General features: G+C 48.6%; 1 protein-coding gene and 4 non-coding genes across 5 annotated transcripts; 2 read left to right on the top strand and 3 right to left on the bottom strand.

The window, feature by feature from the left end:
* Positions 1-1,021: 1,021 nt before the first annotated feature.
* UBC (ubiquitin C) lies at positions 1,022-4,074 on the bottom strand. Its single transcript, XM_015420856.1, has 2 exons — positions 3,978-4,074; positions 1,022-3,379 (listed from the first exon to the last, which is right to left on the bottom strand). The coding sequence occupies exon 2, from the start codon at positions 3,372-3,374 to the stop codon at positions 1,092-1,094; it is 2,283 nt and encodes a 760-aa protein (XP_015276342.1). The 5' UTR covers positions 3,375-3,379; positions 3,978-4,074; the 3' UTR covers positions 1,022-1,091.
* Positions 4,075-11,821: 7,747 nt separating this feature from the next.
* Positions 11,822-11,893, bottom strand: TRNAA-UGC. Its single transcript has one exon. It is a non-coding gene; the product is annotated as a tRNA-Ala (tRNA).
* Positions 11,894-14,669: 2,776 nt separating this feature from the next.
* Positions 14,670-14,742, top strand: TRNAF-GAA. The gene has a single exon. It is a non-coding gene; the product is annotated as a tRNA-Phe (tRNA).
* Positions 14,743-16,191: 1,449 nt separating this feature from the next.
* On the bottom strand, positions 16,192-16,263 carry TRNAD-GUC. The gene has a single exon. It is a non-coding gene; the product is annotated as a tRNA-Asp (tRNA).
* A 1,027-nt stretch (positions 16,264-17,290) lies between these two features.
* On the top strand, positions 17,291-17,362 carry TRNAA-UGC. The gene has a single exon. It is a non-coding gene; the product is annotated as a tRNA-Ala (tRNA).
* Positions 17,363-22,276: the final 4,914 nt, after the last annotated feature.

Below are 22,276 nucleotides of genomic sequence, written 5' to 3'. Positions count from 1 at the left end.
GAATCAGGTTTGATCCCCCAGTCTTCCACATGCAGCCAGCTGGGTGATCTTGGCTCTCAGCCACACCTACCTCAGAGTGGGGGGGGACGGGACGGACGGACGGACTTGTAAGCCGCTCTTGAGACTCTGAGTAAAAGGTTGGGTATAAATCCAACTCTTCAACCTTATCCTCCTTCACCCTTAGTGCAGCAAGTACATCAAATTTGCCCAGCTTTATATTACAGGGGAGCTGGCTTTGCTTTGCCTACCCCTTTAGAAGCTAACTGCAGTCCCTAAGAAATCTTTACTTCCTTGCACGATAGTTAACAAGTGCTTGATTGCAGCTCTTCAGGAACTGCAGGCTTCATCCATCACATTTTTATCCTACCCCTCCATAAATTTCTCACTGCCATTTGATCCAGGTCTTGTGGGATAATCTTGCTGAAAGGCCTATACATTAATACAGTTCCTACAAACCACACAGCCACCATGTACTTTAAGCGTGTACAGAAAGCAACTCCTGATGGTTGTGAGTTAATTCCATGACTGACTTCCCTCCACCAATCATAATAATGAGTAGCTTTTGACTCCCAATTGTTTTCCACCTGTACTAGCCACTAGGATGTGAAGTGTCGCAGCACGGTCAACCGTATATCAAAAGTCCAGCTATAGATTGACAACTCAAGTTTTACTTAAGATGGTCAGGAAAATGTGAACACTGCATTATTAGGATTCCCATGTTTTGACTGTTGGGATGAACTCAAACTGCTCAGACACTTTTAATTTTCACTACAAGCATGAGTTGAATTATTTCAGACACAACTTAGCTCTACAATAAGGCTAAGTAGTTAACTGGTTTGGTACCCCTTTAAAATATAGCTTCCACAAGCCACAGCAACTCATCCTCCCCAATGTTTCCAGTACTTTGGTCCAACTAGAAACTGGTTGCTGCGGCTTTTCGTACAGATTACTTTTATTACCCATACCAATAACACATAATGCTACACCAACTAAGTTGAAAGGAAGACACACATTTTACGATGCAATGGACCTTTATTGAAATAAAGTGCAGTGAAGTTTCACCTAAGTGGAGGGAAGCAAAAGCAAATTAATTAACCACCCCTGAGACGCAGCACCAGATGCAGGGTGGATTCCTTCTGGATGTTGTAGTCAGAGAGGGTGCGGCCGTCCTCCAGCTGCTTGCCAGCAAAGATCAGCCTCTGCTGGTCAGGGGGGATGCCCTCTTTGTCTTGAATCTTGGCCTTCACATTCTCAATGGTGTCACTGGGCTCCACCTCCAGGGTTATGGTCTTGCCTGTCAGGGTCTTTACAAAGATCTGCATGCCTCCCCTCAGGCGCAGCACCAGATGCAGGGTGGATTCCTTCTGGATGTTGTAGTCAGAGAGGGTGCGGCCGTCCTCCAGCTGCTTGCCAGCAAAGATCAGCCTCTGCTGGTCAGGGGGGATGCCCTCTTTGTCTTGAATCTTGGCCTTCACATTCTCAATGGTGTCACTGGGCTCCACCTCCAGGGTTATGGTCTTGCCTGTCAGGGTCTTTACAAAGATCTGCATGCCTCCCCTCAGGCGCAGCACCAGATGCAGGGTGGATTCCTTCTGGATGTTGTAGTCAGAGAGGGTGCGGCCGTCCTCCAGCTGCTTGCCAGCAAAGATCAGCCTCTGCTGGTCAGGGGGGATGCCCTCTTTGTCTTGAATCTTGGCCTTCACATTCTCAATGGTGTCACTGGGCTCCACCTCCAGGGTTATGGTCTTGCCTGTCAGGGTCTTTACAAAGATCTGCATGCCTCCCCTCAGGCGCAGCACCAGATGCAGGGTGGATTCCTTCTGGATGTTGTAGTCAGAGAGGGTGCGGCCGTCCTCCAGCTGCTTGCCAGCAAAGATCAGCCTCTGCTGGTCAGGGGGGATGCCCTCTTTGTCTTGAATCTTGGCCTTCACATTCTCAATGGTGTCACTGGGCTCCACCTCCAGGGTTATGGTCTTGCCTGTCAGGGTCTTTACAAAGATCTGCATGCCTCCCCTCAGGCGCAGCACCAGATGCAGGGTGGATTCCTTCTGGATGTTGTAGTCAGAGAGGGTGCGGCCGTCCTCCAGCTGCTTGCCAGCAAAGATCAGCCTCTGCTGGTCAGGGGGGATGCCCTCTTTGTCTTGAATCTTGGCCTTCACATTCTCAATGGTGTCACTGGGCTCCACCTCCAGGGTTATGGTCTTGCCTGTCAGGGTCTTTACAAAGATCTGCATGCCTCCCCTCAGGCGCAGCACCAGATGCAGGGTGGATTCCTTCTGGATGTTGTAGTCAGAGAGGGTGCGGCCGTCCTCCAGCTGCTTGCCAGCAAAGATCAGCCTCTGCTGGTCAGGGGGGATGCCCTCTTTGTCTTGAATCTTGGCCTTCACATTCTCAATGGTGTCACTGGGCTCCACCTCCAGGGTTATGGTCTTGCCTGTCAGGGTCTTTACAAAGATCTGCATGCCTCCCCTCAGGCGCAGCACCAGATGCAGGGTGGATTCCTTCTGGATGTTGTAGTCAGAGAGGGTGCGGCCGTCCTCCAGCTGCTTGCCAGCAAAGATCAGCCTCTGCTGGTCAGGGGGGATGCCCTCTTTGTCTTGAATCTTGGCCTTCACATTCTCAATGGTGTCACTGGGCTCCACCTCCAGGGTTATGGTCTTGCCTGTCAGGGTCTTTACAAAGATCTGCATGCCTCCCCTCAGGCGCAGCACCAGATGCAGGGTGGATTCCTTCTGGATGTTGTAGTCAGAGAGGGTGCGGCCGTCCTCCAGCTGCTTGCCAGCAAAGATCAGCCTCTGCTGGTCAGGGGGGATGCCCTCTTTGTCTTGAATCTTGGCCTTCACATTCTCAATGGTGTCACTGGGCTCCACCTCCAGGGTTATGGTCTTGCCTGTCAGGGTCTTTACAAAGATCTGCATGCCTCCCCTCAGGCGCAGCACCAGATGCAGGGTGGATTCCTTCTGGATGTTGTAGTCAGAGAGGGTGCGGCCGTCCTCCAGCTGCTTGCCAGCAAAGATCAGCCTCTGCTGGTCAGGGGGGATGCCCTCTTTGTCTTGAATCTTGGCCTTCACATTCTCAATGGTGTCACTGGGCTCCACCTCCAGGGTTATGGTCTTGCCTGTCAGGGTCTTTACAAAGATCTGCATGCCTCCCCTCAGGCGCAGCACCAGATGCAGGGTGGATTCCTTCTGGATGTTGTAGTCAGAGAGGGTGCGGCCGTCCTCCAGCTGCTTGCCAGCAAAGATCAGCCTCTGCTGGTCAGGGGGGATGCCCTCTTTGTCTTGAATCTTGGCCTTCACATTCTCAATGGTGTCACTGGGCTCCACCTCCAGGGTAATGGTCTTGCCAGTCAGGGTCTTCACAAAGATCTGCATCTTCTCTGATTTTTAAAAAACGGGAAGGGGAGAGACATGACATAGGTTAAACGAGTCTGTTCCAACAGGAGCCAGGCCAATCAGAACAATCCAGGATCAGGCAAACACCCCATGGAGACAAACAACTTAACTTCGCTTCCTCATTCCCTTTAGGCCGTCAAGCGCCTCCCCCTTCGGGGAGTGAAGGGAGCGAGGATCTCAAGCTGCGCGCGCGCCCTCCAGCCCACGTGACGCCACAAAGGCCGGCTACGTCACCAGCGCAGGCGCACAAACAGCCTCCGCGTCTTTCTTCCCTACGGCCGCGTCCGCCATTTTAGCTCGCGGTACAAACACGGCCCATCGCCCCTTCCTAACGCGGGTTTTACCGAGTGACTCGGCTTCCTCTTCCCCTTCCCACAGAAAAACCCAGTTTTCTCTCGCTAGACCACAGACTTTATTTCACTGACTCGCCTTCCCCTTTTCCCCTCACCCAGAAAGCCCTTTTTTCTCTCTACGGACCGGCCTCCCTCAAGTCTCCCCCATATCTATTAAATGTCTGTCTCAATAACAGAACAGACACATTCCTTCAAAAGAACCAAGCCCAGTATAATTATCACAACTTACCGCACAGCCTGAGGAGATCCTGGATAAAGAGAGGATTAAACGCGACAACAGACAGCCTGTTCTATCTGCGACAACCTCCACGTCGGTCTCTTATATAGGCCTCGCTCGCCAAGATCACTCCGCCAAATCGGTGGCGCCAAGACCGAGAGAACTACATTGCTCCGTGCGCGCGCGCGCCCGGTTGGCTGCCGCCAATAGCATGGTAAAGAAAAGCAGAACGCCACGCCCCCTTCTATACTGAGGGGGACGCGGAAGGATAAAATCACTCGGGGCGCTCGCGATCTAATTGACGGTTGAAATGGTGGAAGGGAGGATGAACTGGGAGGAATACCCGGACTGGATCGGTATTAATATGGAATGGTTTCTGGAAATGTCGATACATAAATACGAGTATCATAAAGTTTTTTTTCATATTTAAAGTTTTTTATTCAATTTAACAATTATCAGGTAAAGATACCGTCTGATACAACAAATAATGAGGTCATCAAATGTAGAGTACAATATTTTCAGAAGTACAATAAATACAATCAAACATCAAACTAGTATAATAAAAATGTATGACAATAAAGTTTTTTTAACCACCTCTCTGAGGAAAAGAAGAAAACAAACAAACTACCCTGCTTTTGTATCTATGAGGGACACGTTTAGGAGGAAAGCTGCATAGAACTATAACTGCCACTTAGTTTAAGCATTTATCTGGTTCTTCCTTTACCCCCACAATTATAATCTCACAAACACCAGAAAAAGAGCCCATGACTCCCCCTTCCCATCTCCTTGATTGTGAGCACAAAAACACAGCTAGAGAACATGTTCGAAGCCAAACTCATGATAAGTCTTCAGCTAGTGAGGAAGCCCCACTGAATTCAGGGGGATTTATCTTCAGGGGGATCATCTGGCTAAAACAAGCCAGAGTCCTGTGACACGTTTGGAGGGGTTATAAAGGCTCTAATTAATTGATAGCCAAGCAGATTAAGCACACAGCAGGCACATAACTGGACCCGCCACAAAACTGTGCTCAGGTCAATTAATGCTCCTGCTGCAATAAATGGGGTCACGTGAGGGTGGCCACCAGTGGGTTTTTTTGGGGGGGCTAGTGTTGAAGGCAGAGCTGGTGTCACCAATACCCTCTGTTGGCGCAGCTGCTAGGGGGCATCACAGTTTCTGGCAGCGCCCACTGCTGCGGGTACCCCTTGCTAGGGTTGCCAGCCTCCAGGTGGGGCCTGGGGATCTCCCGCTTTTGCCACTGATCTCCAGCCGACATAATTCAGCCCCCCTGGAGAAAATGGCTGCTTTGACGGGTGGACTTTATGGCATCCTACCAAGCTGAGGCCCCGCCCCTCTCCAAACCCCGCCCTCTCCAGGATCCATCCTGTAGTGTATGGAGCCCTGACAGGGCCGGGCATGCCTGGACTTGCTCAGGCACAAACACCTCAAACTTCATGCCAAAAGACAATGGGCCAGTAGGATCCTAGCCAGGCCCAATGAAAGGCCGTGAGGCCAATAGTTCTCTCGGTCACTGTAAATAGCCTATCAGGAGTGGGTGGGTGTGTTTTGGTGGTGGGTTTCAGTAGGAATATAAGCCGGCCTGTGAGCCGGCCGAGGTGTCTTGTTCCAGACTAATAAAAGTATGCTTAGCTGAAATCACTCTCCGTGTGCATACTTTTCACATCCCCAAAGTCTCCAGGTATTTTCCAACCCAGACCTGGCACCCATACCCAGGGGTCATTTCGTAGAAAAAGAGGTGCAGGAGCTCATTAACCTAACTCATTAGCATAACTTATTTGCATATGCCACACCCCCTGACATCACCAGAAGTGTGTCAGAAGGCAACACCCACCGCTCAGACTCCACCAGACTGTTTTGGATTGCTAGCTATTGGGGGGGGGGGGGAGCACTTCCTCGCAGGGGAGGGAGAGCTTGTACCTGAATAAAACCTGGTCTTAAAGGTGCCACTGGACTGTTTTGGACCGGGGGGAGCTCTGCAACTTACCTGGCTGCTTCTTGCTCTGACTGAGGGCTGCTGGGAGCAGGGGGTGGGGCTTGTCGCATGTGCCCACCCCCTGGGCTCTTTACCGCCGGAGCTCCGCTCCTGTGTGCTCCTGCAGGAAATGACCCCTGCCCATACCCCTTGCTGACCACCTATGCTCACTGCTGCACGCACTGCCCGATACCACTGGGGGAAGGTCTGAAGGCAGCTATGAGCATGGATGGTGGAAGGGCTGGTGAGCAGACGGAGGAAGGAGACACAGGCGGGTGAGAGGCACGCAGGTGGGTGGAAGGGCATGAGGGCTCAGCGGTGGGCAGAGGAGGGGAGGGGGCCCTAGGAACTGTCTGCTTAGGGCCCTCAAAAGCCTTGAACTGGCCCTGGTGGGTACCACTTTGAGCAGGGGTCGTTTCGTAGAAAAGGAGCTAGGAGAACTAATTAGCATAACTCATTAGCATAACTCATTAGCATATGCCACACCCCCTGACATCACCGGAAGTGTGCCATAAGGCCACACCCCCTGACATCACCGGAAGTGTGTCATAAGGCCACACACCCCGCCCCCAACGGTCCCGGCCGCCACCGCCGGCCTTGCAGCTCCATTGCTGAGCCCCATGAGGGGCCTGGCGGTGGACCTGCAAGGCCAGCGGGAGTGCAAGGAAGCCCCGCCAAGGCCCTCCCTGGCCCCAGGCAGGCAGGGGTGGGGAGAGGCAGGGAGGAAGCAACTTACCCTCCCTCTTCTCCTGCCTCCTCCTGGCTGAATGAGGGCCGGAAGTGGGGTGGCCGGAAGCAGGGGGCGGGGCTTCGTCATGTGCCCCGCCCCCGTACCTCACCCGGGGGAACTGCGATCCCCCGCGATCCCCCCCGAAATGACCTCTGACTTTGAGGCAAAGATGCACACAGCAACACCCTTGAATTTATCTTGCTGGCTCTGAGTAGGCCCTCTACGTAAGACACAACACAGCTGGATTGCTCAAACAAAAAGATGGACAAAGCCAGAGATTGCTGCTTTAAACCAAAACACCACAATCTGCCTCTTATATTTTAACCCCAGATTTTCTCCAAAGAATCTGTGGTTCTCCTGTCCTTTGTTTTAACTACACAATAATCCTGTGAGGTAGGCTAGGCTGAGAGAAACTGACTGAGGTCCGGCCACCCATGTGAACTTCATGGGCTGACGCAGCATTTGAGCCACCAGGCTCTCCCCAATCCAGATCTTCTATGTTGATAATGTCTCACTTCAGTACACTATTTATTACATATTTATCCTGCCCTCCATCCAAGGAGCCTCCTTCAGGTGGCCGACAGACCTGGAGAACAATGTCCTGTCCCTTTAATAGAGGCTTAATAGGTGAGAATGGGCACCTGAAGTCTTTTATGGCATGGAGGTAAAGAACAACCTTGTGAACTTCTATTAAAGGCCCAGAGCATTTTTTTTCTCCAGGTCTGCTGGCAACCCTAGGTAGTTCACCTCTAAATTTCAGTTATTTTCCTCCAAACAGACAAATTTCCCCCCTTTTTAAAAAAAAATAACTCTGGTTTTAAAAGATGGTGCCTATACCTTGTATCATAGAAAACCAACACATTCGTTCTTTCAGGACAATCCCATGTAAGTCAAGGCAGCCGCATTCAAAACCCCACATAGCCATAAGCCTTCTTGCCCTCCTGTGCCTCTCTCAGCTTAATGTACCTTTGGGTTGTTATGGTTTTTTAAAATTTCTTTTGAAAAAAGAAATAGAAAAAAAGAACAAAGTGAAAGAGCTTAAAACCCAACAACTAAATAAGTTTTTTTAAAAACAACAACACGTAAATACAAAATTATAACAACTGTGGTGGCAAATCTACACATAAATTTCTATAAATGATTCCCAAATATCTAAAAACAAGTCTATACGCATTTGCTGTCTATATGTCATGTGTTCAAACGTTGACAGGGTTCTAAGGTCCTTGATCCATTGATTCACCAGAGGTGGGCTTTTATCTTTCTAGTGTCATAATATGAGTCTTTTATCTGTAATCAAGGCATGGAGGATCCATTTTTGCTGACCATTGGTTAGCCTCCAAGAAATGGGCAGATAGTTTAAAAGTACATAAGAAATCCTCAAAAATCAATGAATGTTCCGATACAAAATTGATATGAATGGTAACTTCTTCCCAGAAAGACCGGATGACTGGATATGCCCAAAACCTATGTGTAAGGGATGCATCCTGTACTTTACTCAGTCCTTTGCTAAAAAGTCGCCGTGGTGTCCAGTACATACATTTTGGTGAGTAAGTCTCAACTGAAGATCCATAGAGACAGTAGGTATAGACTTTAAGGCCCTATCTCATTGCTTTGGCAAAACAGGGGTGGTTTTATTCCATTCATTTTTAAGGATCTGTACATCATATTTGTTACTCAACATCAAATATTTATAAATAAGTATTGTAGGTCTGGTTTCCTGCCTTAATTTGATTAGAATTTCCAGGAGCAAAGGGGATTCTGAGAGACTTAACACCACAGGGCCAAATTTGGATATCAACAGATGTTGCAAGTACTGCCATTCCACAGAAGGTGACGAACCATATCTAGACCTCAGCTGAGAAAATGACAAAAATGGGTTCTCTTCAGAATATATAAATCTTCCACCTTTTACCTTACAGGGTTGTGGTGAGGGTGAAATGGAGATGAGGGAAAAACTCCTCGTAGGTTTTCCAGCTCCCTGGACACACACAAAAAAAGTCCTGTACTTTTAATAGCGGCTTATTTACCAGGTGCTTTTACGCCACCAGAAGTGTCAAAACCATGCCACCAAAAGCGTCAGCTGCCCATTTCCACACATTAAACCTTTATTAAAGGGACAGGAGGTCTTTTCCTCCAGGCCAGACTAAGACTTCAGTTTATCTGTTTAGAAAATTCACATGCTGCCTCTCCAAAGATCTGCTCAAGACCTCTCACAGGTAAAACAGTACAACTGAAATAGTTAAAACCACAGTTTGAAAACAAGCCATCAAAACCACAGCACAAGAACAAGTTTACATGAGACGCAAGGGTGCATGCAACCTCTGCATGGGCGCATTTTTTATTCGCTTGTCTGCATCTCACTTAAATTCGGCCATCTCAGGCCTGGTCCACACCAGCAGCTGAACAAAGTGGTCCATTTTGTACGGTTCAGGTAGTATCGCATTATTTCCTGCCCTGTATCAGAAACGCAAAAGAAAATTAGCATAAGGAATAGACTAGAAACTTGGCCTTTGATGCGCTAGTTTGATGCGCAGGGAGTTGTTTTGAACTTCAGCATTCAAAAGAGGTATATGAAGGGACGCCATTCCTGCAGCCTCAGACGACAACCAATTTCCCCCACCCAAGATGGCCTCCAAGTGTCCTGTCCTAAACACGCCTCCTGTTTTGGTCCTGTTGCGTAGAAGCAGCCTTTAGAGGTGCTGACTAGAACTTAGGAGACCTTGCCCAATGTTGAGGAAACAGAATAGCATTATCCTATAAGGAAATGGAATGAGACTCCCAATAGTTGTTCTTTGTCCCTGAGGAAGGACCAGAAGTCTGAAACACTGAAAATTACCTAAGAACATCAGAACATAAGAGAAGCCAAGGCTGGGTCAGGCCAATGGCCCATCTAGTCCAACACTCTGTCACACAGTGGCCAAAAATACCAGGTGCCATCAGGAGGTCCACCAGTGGGGCCAGGACACTAGAAGCCCCTCCCACTGTTGCCCCGCCCCCCAAGCACCAGGAATACAGAGCGTCACTTGCCCCAGACTGAGAGTTCCTAGGAAAGTGTTGGATATTTATCTTGTACATTTATACTTTGGACTCTGTATTTTCCTATCATGGATCTTGTTGGCTTCTGTATTTCCCTATGAGGGATTATATGAATAGATTCATTCCAGACTTTATATGCATTTCACTTTGTTGAAGTCTTCTTTTGTATATATATTTTTGTGGGAAATTCAGCTCACAGTTGTCTTCTGTTCTTTACTATTTCCTACTGTGTGCTGTACTGTTTGTTGCTGTATGATTTGGGGGTGGAATCTGGGGAGGGAGCCTTGGTAGGGGTGTGATGGCAGGGTCCACCCTCCAACGTAGCCATCCCCCCCCCCCCCCCCCCTCTGTCACCTGAAAAGGAGCTGCAATTCCTGAAGATCTCCAGTCCCCACCTGTAGGTTGGCAACCCTAGCAAGGCACAGATAGCAGCTGGCCCTTTTAATGTTTATATTATTATAGAAGTGCTATTTCTCTGTTTGAGGGGATTTATTAAAAAAACAAACTTGGGGAGCCTTCAAAAGTGTTATGTCTCCCCTGCAATCTAGGGATGCCAGGCTCCAGGTGGGACCTGGGGATCCTCAAGAATTACAGCTCATCTCCAGACTACAGAGATCAGTTCCCCTGGAGAAAATTGATGCTTTGGAGGGTGGATTTTATGGCATTGTCCCCCGCTGAGGTCCCTGTCCTCCCCAGGCGCCATCCTCAAATCTCCAGGAGTTTCCCAACCTGGATTTGGCAACCACATCCCTGCCAGTAGCCGGTGGGGGGGGGAGGGAGGGGACCCAGCAACCCTGCCTGGAGCGGTCCAGCCCCTCTTTCCACCTCGCTTTGCTGAGACAGGCACTTTCTGATCCTGTTGTTTGTGGCCAGGCTGTTTCCTCTAATCTGCTTGGCTGAGAAAGCCATGCTGTTTTCCCTCTTTTCTGTTTTTTGGCATGTGCCGCACAGGAAATTCCAGGAGAGAAACAGTGAGCGGCCAAAGGGACAAGCCCAGCAAAACCTGTCTGGCTGGTTCGAAGCTGTACCGACGCAGGGTCCCGTGACCGGATGGGCCCTATTAAATAACCCAAGGCAGGTCGCTGAAGGGCCTGTGTGAATGAGAGGTCACCAGAGTATTCTTCAAAACACGCCGGACGTTCCAGATGAAGGGACCTGCCGGCAGTCATGGAAAAGACAAAACGCTTCTGAAGCAGACTGGTCTACAGTAACTAAAAGCCACCTTCCCTCAGGACCAATCAAGAGAGACCACAAGGGTGCAAACATCTCCAGATGTTAGGATCTTAGGGCAGGGGGAGAGAAATAGATGTTGCGATCCTCTTGTGAATGCCAGGCAGATCCTCTTGTGGATGCCAGGCAGATCAGAATTGATACAGAGGCCCTGAGTAGAGCTAGGGTTGGCTAGGGATCTCCTGGAATGGTGGCTGGAGATCTCCTGGAATGAGAACTGATCTACAGGCGACAGAGATCAGTCCCCTTGGAGAAAATGGCTGCTTTGGAAGGTGGTCTCAGTGGCATTATGTGCCGCTGAGGGCCCTTCGTTCTCCAAACCTAGCCCTGCCCAGGGTCCACCCCCCAAAAAATCTCCAGGAATTTTCTAACCCAGAGTTGGCAACCCTAGGTGGAGAGCCAGTTTAGGGTAGTGGTTAAGAACCGGGTTTGAATCCAAACTCCTCCACATGCAACTGCTGGAGTGACCTTGGATCAGTCACAAGTTCTCTCAGAGCTGTTCTCTCAAGGGCAGTTCCCAAAAGAGCTCTCTCAGCCCCACCTACCTCACAGGGTGTCTGTTGTGGTGGTGGGGGGGAGAAAGGAGATTGTCCTGTGACAGTGAAGGGCAGCCGACAGTCCTCGGGCGGGCAGGCAGGCGGAAGGGAAACGCAGTGCCTCCCCAGAAGGAAAATTACAAACCAGACCTTTGTAAAACAGCGGAACTTCCTTTGGCGCTGGCCAACTAATACGGCTGCCGTAGCCTAAGACATGCTTTTTGTTTAGCAGAACGAAAAAACTCGAGCATTTCTGGGCAACCGGAACCAATAAAAATGAAGGATTTATTTAATTTTTTTAAAAAAAACCAAAAAAACCCCAAAAACAAAACCGTGGAGATGCCGGGGATTGAACCCGGGGCCTCATACATGCAAAGCATGCGCTCTACCACTGAGCTACATCCCCAGGCCGCGAAACGAGCTTTCTGCAAGCTCTGATATCATAGCAGTTCTAAGCCACGCTGCGTTGCTCCAGATAAAAGCGACGACCGTGCCTGGGACATAGACAGCAAGAGGGGCCAAGGAGATAACAGAACCAAGTGCGAGTCCAGCGGCACCTTTAAGACCAACACTTTTCACTCACGGTGCAAGCTTTCGTGTGCACGCACACTTCTTCAGATACACTGTGCGTGCACACGAAAGCTTATACCTTGACTAAAACTTTGTCGGTCTTAACACAACACTGAACAGTCGAACCCTTGCTTGGAGCCCGTGCCCGTGCCGAGAGCAAGCAAAATCGCGTGCAATTATGCAGGGTGGTGGGTGCAAAGCTGCCAGAGGCCTTAAAACCGCTGAAAACGACCCCCCGTTTCGGCAAATGTACAAAGCGAGCAGCGACTCACGAGAGCTCCTCCTACCCTGTCTTTAAGATGCTCATGAGCTCTTGCTTTTTTGTACTGCTTGTTGCGATGCAGACCCACCTCGATCCACACAAACACCCCGTCTCCTTCTTTACACAGCAGTACGAGACCCGGGTGCCGCAAGACGGAGTGAGCTCCCGTCTCTAGTTCCTGCTCCTGCCAACCTAGCAGTTTGAAAGCAAGAAATTGCAAGTAGATAAATAGGTACCACTTCGGTGGGAAGGGAACAGCGTTCCGTGCGCCTTGGTGTTTAGTCATGCCGGCCACATGACCACGGAAACGTCTTCGGACAGCGCTGGCTCTTCGGCTTTGAAACGGAGATGAGCACCGCAACCCTAGAGTCGGATCCGACTGGCTTTCGAGCAAGGGAACCTTTACCTTTACCTTTACGGGGCTCTCACCACTACAACGAAGGCGCCCGAGCCCCCACGAACGCGGGGAAGCAGCGCCCTGGCGGAGGAGGGAATCCACCTCTTAGTATCTCTCAAAAGTATTCTTTTTAACTGCATGAAAAGTTGGGGACGGACTAAAACTAAGGACAGCGATTGCCCATAGGGAATACATGAGTGTCCATTGAGAATAATGGAGAGTAGGCTTGCCCAGAAGGGATAGTGCAATACATAATTGCCAATAGAGAATCCATAATGCCAATAGAGAATCCATGACTACCCTAAAGGAATACAGGAGAGAACGCTTGCCATAGGGGACGATGGAGTACATAATTGCCAATAGAAAAGCTATCTCCAGACATTTGAGATTATGCTCATGCCCTTCCGAGTTAATAGAGACCCTCCCCCATATATTATTTCATTGCTCCCACTATTCAGAAGAAAGAGCCAGCCCTTTTAATTATGCCTCTATTAAGGTCATTTAGGCTTCAAGGACAATTAGTATTTCAGTCCGAGGAACTTTTGCTGAAACACCTACTGGAGGACAAATCCACGGTTATTTCAAGGAATGTTGCTAAATTTCTTTTTATTGCAACTATAAAGCGCAAGAACTTCCTTAATACTCCTTGAGATGTTTTTTCTCTGTAATGCCTTACGACATTCTGGAGACTGTTTTTGACTGTATGTTGTTTGATGGGTCTTCGACCGTAATAAACTGATTGATTGATTGCCAATAGAAAACCCATGATTGCTCATAGGGACATAATTGCCAACAGAGAATCCATGATTGCCAAAGGCAATATTGCCCAGAGGTCATTCCGGCTCCCCCAGCTCTCGTGAGGGGCTCTTTAAAAAGTTAGGGTTAGGAATCCCCCCCCCCCAACCCAAAGCGCAAACCGGGGGGGCTGCAGCCTATGCAGAAGTCCTTCTGACGTCTGGGGTTCGACCTCCCTCGGGGATAGCCTCTCCTCCTGCTGCTTTACAGGAAGATCATCGGGGGAGCCGGGCCCCACCCCTCGCCTCCCCGGCAGCCTACCCTACCTCGCAGGGTTGTTGTGAGAAGACGACGGGGAAAGGGAGAACGACCCACAGTCCCTCCCCGTGCTCCTCAGAACCCTTTGGGGCAGCAGCAATCCAGCAACGACAGGTAAGAATCATAGAGTTGGGGCCCTCTGAGCATACGCAGAGTGCCACGGGCGCCAGCGCAGACTCGCTTCTGTGTCAACAGGCTGAAGGGTCTGCGGACAGTTCCCCGGATCCCCATGCCCATGGGCAGTCCCCCACCCTACCCCGACCGGGGTTTCTGCCCAGTTCTGTCTCCCCAGCAGCATTTCCCATCTCCCACATGCCCCCCTCCCCCGCTAACCCACCATTGGGGCATATCAGAAACGGCCCTTGGCTACCAGACCCTGTCTGACTCCGCCCCCCCTCCTGTCAATTCTGTGCGGGGAGAGGCAAGCGTGCCGTGCAGAGCGAAAAGCACTCTGCAGGAGCTCAGAGGCACTCTCTGTCCAGGCCTGCTGCTGGCCATGAAGTTGGCTACCAGGACCCGCCTGTCACTCACCCACCCCTCTTCATTGTAGTTATCTGCGGGGGAGGCTCCGTGCGAGGCCAAAGGCACTCTGCATATTCCCCGAGGTATTCTTTTTTTCACCCCTCCTGGCTAGCGTCCCGCTCTCTCTGTCAGAAGACTTGCCAAGTTACCCAGGAGGAAAGGGAAGACCGCTTCTCATTGGCCCCGGCGGGGACTCCCAAGAGACGCCCGCAGCCCTCCCTCCGATGTCAGCGTATCTGTTTGCTTGTAAACCGGTGAGAGGATTCGAAAAGAAAATGGCGAGAGATTGATCGATTGCTTAATTAATTAATCGATTGATTGGAAGGAGAGGTCTCTGATCAATGAGTACAGATAGTCGAACAGAAAAAACCTGCAGTTGCCGAAATAGCTCAGTTGGGAGAGCGTTAGACTGAAGATCTAAAGGTCCCTGGTTCGATCCCGGGTTTCGGCAGATAGTTTTTTCTGAAGTGCAACGTACCATTTGGCCAAAATCATACTTTAGTTTTTTTTTCCCTGTATACTTCTGTACATCCAGGCGTGTAATAGGTCGTCCAAAGCAAAATCTCAACCCTCATTACAAGCACACACGTCCGTTGCAACTCTGGCAAACGAGCTGAAACCAGCGAATCTCGCCTCTCAGCGGGTCTCTTCAATGCGAGAGGTCTCGGTACGCTCTTGCTTTGTTCCTCCTCCTGTTATCCTAGTCTTTCTTATCGCACTGCTTGTCTCCTGCTGTTCGGTTGCACTGCAAAGGAAGCAAAGGAATAAAGGAACCATCGCCCCTGGAGGAGTGCAGCAAAGACAAACCACCGACCGGGCTTTGCTCATAAGGCGGTCATGTTGGTGGACCTCCTGATGTCGCCTTGGGTTTGGGCCACTGTGCGACACACAGTGCTGGACGGGTCAAAAAGAGCAAGAGTCTTGGAGCACCTGCAAGACTAATAAAATTTCTTGCAGGGAAGGAGCAGCCCTGAGTCTGCAAATAAAGCGCTGTTGGACTGGATGGGCTGTTGGCATGCGTGACCAATGCTCCCTCGAAGCTGTGGAGTCTTGTGAGCAAAAATTCTACTTTGTGAGCGAACGATTTAGCTGCGGCATAAAATTAGTTGGCTCTGGAGACATCCTCCCTGAGCTAAGACAAAAATGTGTGAGCCGGAGGCTAAAATAACTGTGAGCTAGCTCACACTCACCTAGCTTAGAGGGAACGCTGGGCGTGACCCCACAGTGGGGCATCTCGGGGCCTGGCCCTCCAACTCACTACCAAGCCCCCCCCCACTCCCCATCCAACCCAGTCCTCACAACTTCCAATTTTTTATTTTATTTGTAGTGCTTCCTTTGTCCCCCCCCCCTGACATTTAAAGGGCACCTCCCCAATTAAAAAATCCTGGCTATGGGCCTGTAAAGGCCAGTAATCAGCCAGAGGAAGAATACCCCTTCCCCAGGAATTCCTCCTTTTCCCTCTGTTTGGAAACCACAGGTCCGGATGTTCTGACAACAGCTCTCTGCAATTTGAAATCAGATGCCGGCACAATCCCTTGGATATCCAGGCCGGCTGAGTCCCACCATGGTCCCAAGTGACTTTATTTTCAAACAGGTAGATCAAGGTGGGCACTGGGCAGTCCTACTGGTCGGAAGCAATAGACCGGAATCAGTGTTCCCTCTAAGCAGAGTTAGTGTGAGCTAGTTCACAGGGTTTTTTTAGCCTCCAGCTCACAGATTTTTGTCTTAGCTCAGGAAAGGATGGCTCCCGAGCCAACTAATTTATGCCGTAGCGGAATCGCCTGCTCACACCTTTATAAAAAAAAAACCCAGCAGAAATGGCGAGAATTTACTGGAGCAGAATGAGTAGAGGAAACGCACTGGCCAATTGTCTCTGGAGCAGAACCAAAAAAGTTGCAGCCTCCCCGTCGGGGAATCGAACCCCGGTCTCCCGCGTGACAGGCGGGGATACTTACCACTATACTAACGAGGACGGAGCTGTTGAGGCTGTCGAAATTACGTTTGATAAAGCAAGTACGAGTTTGGCCCCTTGCTATTCTTGTGAAAGATTGGCAAGAATTAAGCAGCAACCCGGATCCAGGCGGTAAAGATTCAGAACCGCTAATTTACGCCTGTTTTTATTCCTGGGTAGGGGAGGCGGGGGAAAACCCCCCTCTTTCACGGTTTGCAAGGAAGTAACATATTTAAGCACATAAGAGAAGCCATGTTGGATCAGGCCCGTGGCCCATCCAGTCCAACACTCTGTCACACAGTGGCCAAAAATACCAGGTGTCCTCAGGAGGTCCACCGGTGGGGCCAGAACCGCAGACGCTCTCCCACTGTTGCCCCCCAAGCACCAAGAAGACAAGAGCATCGCTGCCCCCAGACAAAGAACAAAGTTTAATTCTGGGTATAAGCGAGAACTGAGTGATTTTGCATATGTAGATGCACACTTCTTCAGATACATTTTTATTAAACTTTGTTGGCCTTAGAGATGCCACTGGATGCAAACTTAGTTCTTCCCTCTGTTTGTTAGCTCTTTTGTCATCTGAATGCTAATTCGCTGCTGTTCACCGATCTTGCCAACTGCTTTAATCCAATCTCAGTCACACCTACCCCCGAGCTACTTATGCTTCTTGACTCTAAGTAGAACTTCCTGGCAACTAACCCCCCCCCCCTTTTTTTTAAGGCTTGAGGAAGTCTGGTTCAGTGTATCTGACGAACTGCGCATGCGCACGAGAGCTAATACCCAGGACTCAACTTTGTCGGCCTTAAAGGTGCCACTGGACTCGAACTTTGTTCTGCTGCTGCAGACCTGCACCGCGACCCACCTGAATCTATCCGCACGTAAGCAGGAACAGACCACAGTGCACGGGAGCCCGTTATAAAGATCTCTTGCTCTTTACAATTTTTCAAAAAAGGCAATCTTTTGGGGAGAGGAAAAAAAGGACGTCAGGAATAAATATCACGGCAGCAGCTCTGTAAGTTGTTTTGTAGATTTTTTTTCTCTCTTCACGGTAGGGGATGTAGCTCAGTGGTAGAGCGCATGCTTTGCATGTATGAGGCCCCGGGTTCAATCCCCGGCATCTCCACTTTTTCCCTGGAGGAGAAGTTGAAATCTATGCAAGGCTTTCTGCAACTAGCCAGCTGTGATGTGTCTTAGCTTGCCACGACCCTGGCAGCACGTGGCATCTTACAGGGCTGCTTCAGACGACTGTGTTTTGTTTTGTTTCTTAAATTTTATAACTTTTTATTTATTTAAACAACAATGACAGTTACAGCAGCTAAATCCTAAATTACAAAGTAATCATAAATCAATATTTTAAACAAGTTGAAAATGTTTAAACATACAACAGTTAGAAAACCAACTTACAAAAATGCTACACACCATACAGGCACTTCAGCCTTAGGTCAACAATAAAAAGGATTCCATCTTATACGGATTGGGTGAACTGGTTTAGTTCTTTTACCACTAATGCCACATCTAACGAAGGGCGACCATTTCTGAACAAAAACGATTTAGATTTCACCAAACGATTATTATCCATATCATATGTTAACTTATCCAAAATGAAATGTCCCCAAGCCTTAGACAACCAAGAAGATACAGATTGGGGGTGGGGGGGTGTCTCCATCTTTCCATTTTGTCGCTCTTAGGTCAACAATAAAAAGGATTCCATCTTGATGGGTGAACAGGTTTAGTTCTTTTACCACTAATGTGGCTTCTAACGAAGGGCGACCATTTCTGAACAAAAACGATTTAGATTTCACCAAACGATTATTATCCATATCATATGTGAACTTATCCAAAATGGAAATATTCCCAAGCCTTAGACAACCAAGAAGATATAGATTGGGGGTGGGGGTGGGGTGTCTCCATATTTCCATTTTGTCGCTATAACACTCTTTGCTGCTGTAAACATAACTGAAACCAGATCTTGAGTGCACTTAGGGTAATGTATAAGTTTCCCATGGGTTTAATAAGATTATTTTAGGGTCAAACCGCCATGTTTTAAAGGCTGGGTGGACACCTTGCAAGCACACCGGCGCATTCACTTCCCAAATCAACTTGGAAGCTTGGGACGGAAGTACCAACTTTTCCTCCAGATGCAACATCCTACACAGCCCAGACTTTTTCATGCTCCAGACTGTACTACCTGTGGCCATTTGACTTCTCAGAACTTGATGCACAGGTAAGGCTGCCAGGGGTGGGTGGGTTGCCAGCCACTTGGAGATTTGGGGAAGGACAGGGACCTCAGTGGGGTACAGTGCCACAGAGTCCACCCTCCAATAAAAGCAGCCATTTTCTCCAGGGGAACTGATCTCTGTAGACTGGAGGTGAGACTAATTGTGGGAGAGCCTCAGGTCCAACTAGAGGCTGGCCTCCCTAGACTGAATGCTGTCTTATGAAAACAGGTGGTGTAGAGACAAACCACAATTTTTGGCGATGCCTGGAAAATCCAGATTGTGCCGTCAAAATAACATTGCAATCCTAAACAGAGAGTTACACCATTCCAGGCCTTGCCTCCAGTGAATTTAGAAGGGGGGGGGGACTCAATTTAGGAATGGCTTGGCAAAACACTTATTCCACGGCTGCATTGAGTGTAGTTTACTCCTGAGCCCTTGAAATAATTATATACTAATGGGTGCTGCCTGAAAACAGGGAATCCAGTGCTGAAACCCACAGTGGCAAAACTGCAGGAAAGCAGCTTGGACTTAGGGTTGCCAACTTCTGAATCAGGATTCCTGGAGATTCGGAAGGGAACCTGGGGAGGGCATCGTTTGGGGAGGGGAGGGACCATAATGCCATAGAACCCACCCGCCAAAGCAGCCAGTTCCTCTGGGGGATCCCGTTTCTTGTTTTCTGGAGATCAGTTCTAATTGCAGACATCCAGGCCCCACCTGGAGGCTGGAGATCCAAACAAAACATCCGTGACAAAAGTAACGAAAATAAAGATGATGTGCAAAATTGTTTACTATAAAAATTATGTAAAAAACTCTCTTCTTATGGCTCACACACCACAACAGATTTTGTGCAATGTAAAAAATATCCATTTCACAGGATTGCTTTATCTCCCCCCCCCAGTTATATTTATTTCAGTTTTTCTATATGCGATACAAAATGCATATACATGTCTTATACAACCGTACATAAAATGTTGGAGTCATATACTTGTCCATTTAATACCTTAATTTTTATCTAACCATCTATAAAAATTTTCCCATCTATTTATAAACAACATTTCATCCTTATTTTGTAATATTGTAGTCAATTTATCTATTTCAACCACTTCCTGTATTTTATGAATTCTCTTTTTGGGGGTATTCCCCCTTGTTTCCAATATTTGGCAAATAAAATACGTGCTGCTGTTATTATATACACCATAACATATTTTTCTTCCCATTTGTAATTATCCTGTAGCACATTTAACAAGAATAGTTCTGGCAATAGGGGTATTTCTACTTCTAAGATATTTACTAATAATTTATGTACCTTATGCCAGTATCGTTGGGTCACAGTACATCTCCACCAGGTATGGTAAAAAGTGCCCACATTATGTTCACATTTCCAACATTTTTTTGACAAAGTAGGGTAACATTTTGCCAATTTATCTGGTGACCAATGCCACCGGTGAAACATCTTGTATACATTCTCCCTATATGGAATAGATCTTAAATATTTCGCAGTCTTCCAAACTTTAGACCAAGCATCTATATCTATAAAAAGGTAAAGGTTCCCTTGCTCGAAAGCCAGTCGAATCCGACTCTAGGGTTGCGGTGCTCATCTCCGTTTCAAAGCTGAAGAGCCAGCGCTGTCCGAAGACGTTTCCGTGGTCATGTGGCCGGCATGACTAAACACCAAGGCGCACAGAACGCTGTTACCTTCCCACCGAAGTAGTACCTATTTATCTACTTGCAATGTCTTGCTTTCGAACGGCTAGGTTGGCAGGAGCTGGAACTAGAGATGGGAGCTCACTCCATCATGCAGCACCCGGGTCTCGAACTGCTGAACTACTGACCTTCCACAGCCTGCAGTTCAGCGTCTTAACCACTTGAGCCACCGCTCAAGTGTATATCCAAAATCCTGCATCCACGTAACCATAGTACTCTTCACCTCTTCATTCAATTCATAATCATCATCATCAAGGGGTGTGTAGAATTTCCCCTAAAAGACTAATAGAATTTCAGTGGGCGAGCAGCCGAGACTGCAAATGTTGACGCTCGGCGAAACCGGAACCCCCCCAGGATTGCTTTATCTGAGTGTGTAGCAATTACAGTTCTTCTCAGTTCCCACTTACCAATACTCGAAGGAAACATCCCATGTTGACTCTCTGATATCAGAACCCGAGGCCTTCACCTGGAGGCTGGCAACCCTTGAGCTCTTATGCTACCGAAAAATGCGCTATGACCCAACATTAGCATCTTCAGGACTTGGATTCTGGACACGAATAAGGAGGACAGACTCTGTCCTACGGGATGGTACAATCCACTGATATGCAAGAGCACAGGCCTTAATTTCGGTGTGGCTCACGCAGGTGAATGATGCTCATTTCAGAGCGTAGCCATGTTGGTCTGCAAGGGGAACAGTTAGATTGGAGTGCAGGAGGACCTTCGAGACCAAAAAGATTTCGAGGGGTGTAAGCTTCTTTATTATTTTTATTATTTATTCGATTTATTAATCGCCCTACCCTAGGTCATGCTGGGCTCTGGGTGATGTATAGAAAAGGCAAAATGCCGTAAAACAAGATATACATTTTAAAAATCCAGTTAAATAAGAAGTAAGACGAAAGTAAAAATCCCAGAGGGCAATTTATAGCTTTCTGTTCCCATTTTGGACAGTCTGGGTATTTGGTGGGAAGGGAGAAGGAGAGTTAAACAAAATATATATAGGGAGGAGAGGAAAAGGGGAAGGCCACCAGCTGATGTAACCAACCGTTGCTGTCCTCAGCCAAGAGCCTGGCGGGACTATTGAGATATATGTCAGAGTGATAAGAGGTAGCAAGCAGTTACTATAGATCAGTTTGATCTGTTTGTCAGACCTAGCTGTCATGCTAGTAATCATGTAATTACAGCCAGGTGTTTTCTAGCAGGTGTTGCTCTTTCAGGGCTTGTTAGAGATTGGCTGGGGTTTAGTGTAATAGCTATCAGCTTAGTAAACTGGGGGGGACTCAGTTCTCATAGACTAAGGCACGACATGCTGTTCAATAGCCTGTAAATATCTCTGTATATATTCACCTTTATAACTATATAAACTCTCTGTGCACCTTCGTAAACGGTCAGTCTCCCACTTCTTATTTACAACACCCCATAGGGACATCTCTGCCTTACAGGCCGTGCGGAATTACACAAGGTTCTGCAGGGCCCTAGTATCATTTGGCAGAGAGTTCCACCAGGTCGGGGCTAGGACGGAAAAGGCCCTGGCCCTGGTTGAGGACAGCCGTACATTCTTGAATCAAAGCGCCCTTCCTTAGATATGCCCCTTGTGTTAGCCCGAACATGGATTCTCCATCTTTGGAGCTGGCTCTGAGCATCACAAGTACACCTGGGCAACTCATCGGGTTGCCAATTCATTTGGGAGATTCCTGGAGATCTGGGGGCTGTACCTGGGAAGAGTGCTCCCCGGGGATGTCATGTCAGAGTCCACCCCCCAGAACTTCCAGTTCCTCCTGGGGGATTGATCTCTGCACTGTGGACAGCAATTCATTCCAGAGCCCCAGGCCCCAGCTGAAAGGTGTTAACCAAAGTGTCTGTTTTTGTCAAAGTTAAAAGGCTGAAGGATCGCTTAAGTTCCAGCTAGGGAAGCCAGTCTGCAGAGGTCCGGTTGCCTGTCAAAGACTGCAAAACATGGGCCGGAACTCGCCTCGATCCCTTCGGCCGGCCCTGAAAAGGCTTGCTAAGGCTCAACCAAAATGTCACAAGACAACTAACTTTCACGTTCTCCAGAACTTTTCATTCGCAGAACTCAGAAGTTTGATATTTTGTAATATTCTGGTTGCCCTCCATAA

This window comes from Gekko japonicus, unplaced genomic scaffold, assembly GCF_001447785.1.
Source record: "Gekko japonicus isolate JY-2015 unplaced genomic scaffold, Gekko_japonicus_V1.1 scaffold2186, whole genome shotgun sequence".
Classification (NCBI taxonomy): domain Eukaryota; kingdom Metazoa; phylum Chordata; class Lepidosauria; order Squamata; family Gekkonidae; genus Gekko; species Gekko japonicus.
Note: the sequence above shows the minus strand (reverse complement) of the source record. Positions and strands in the feature narration are given on the sequence as shown.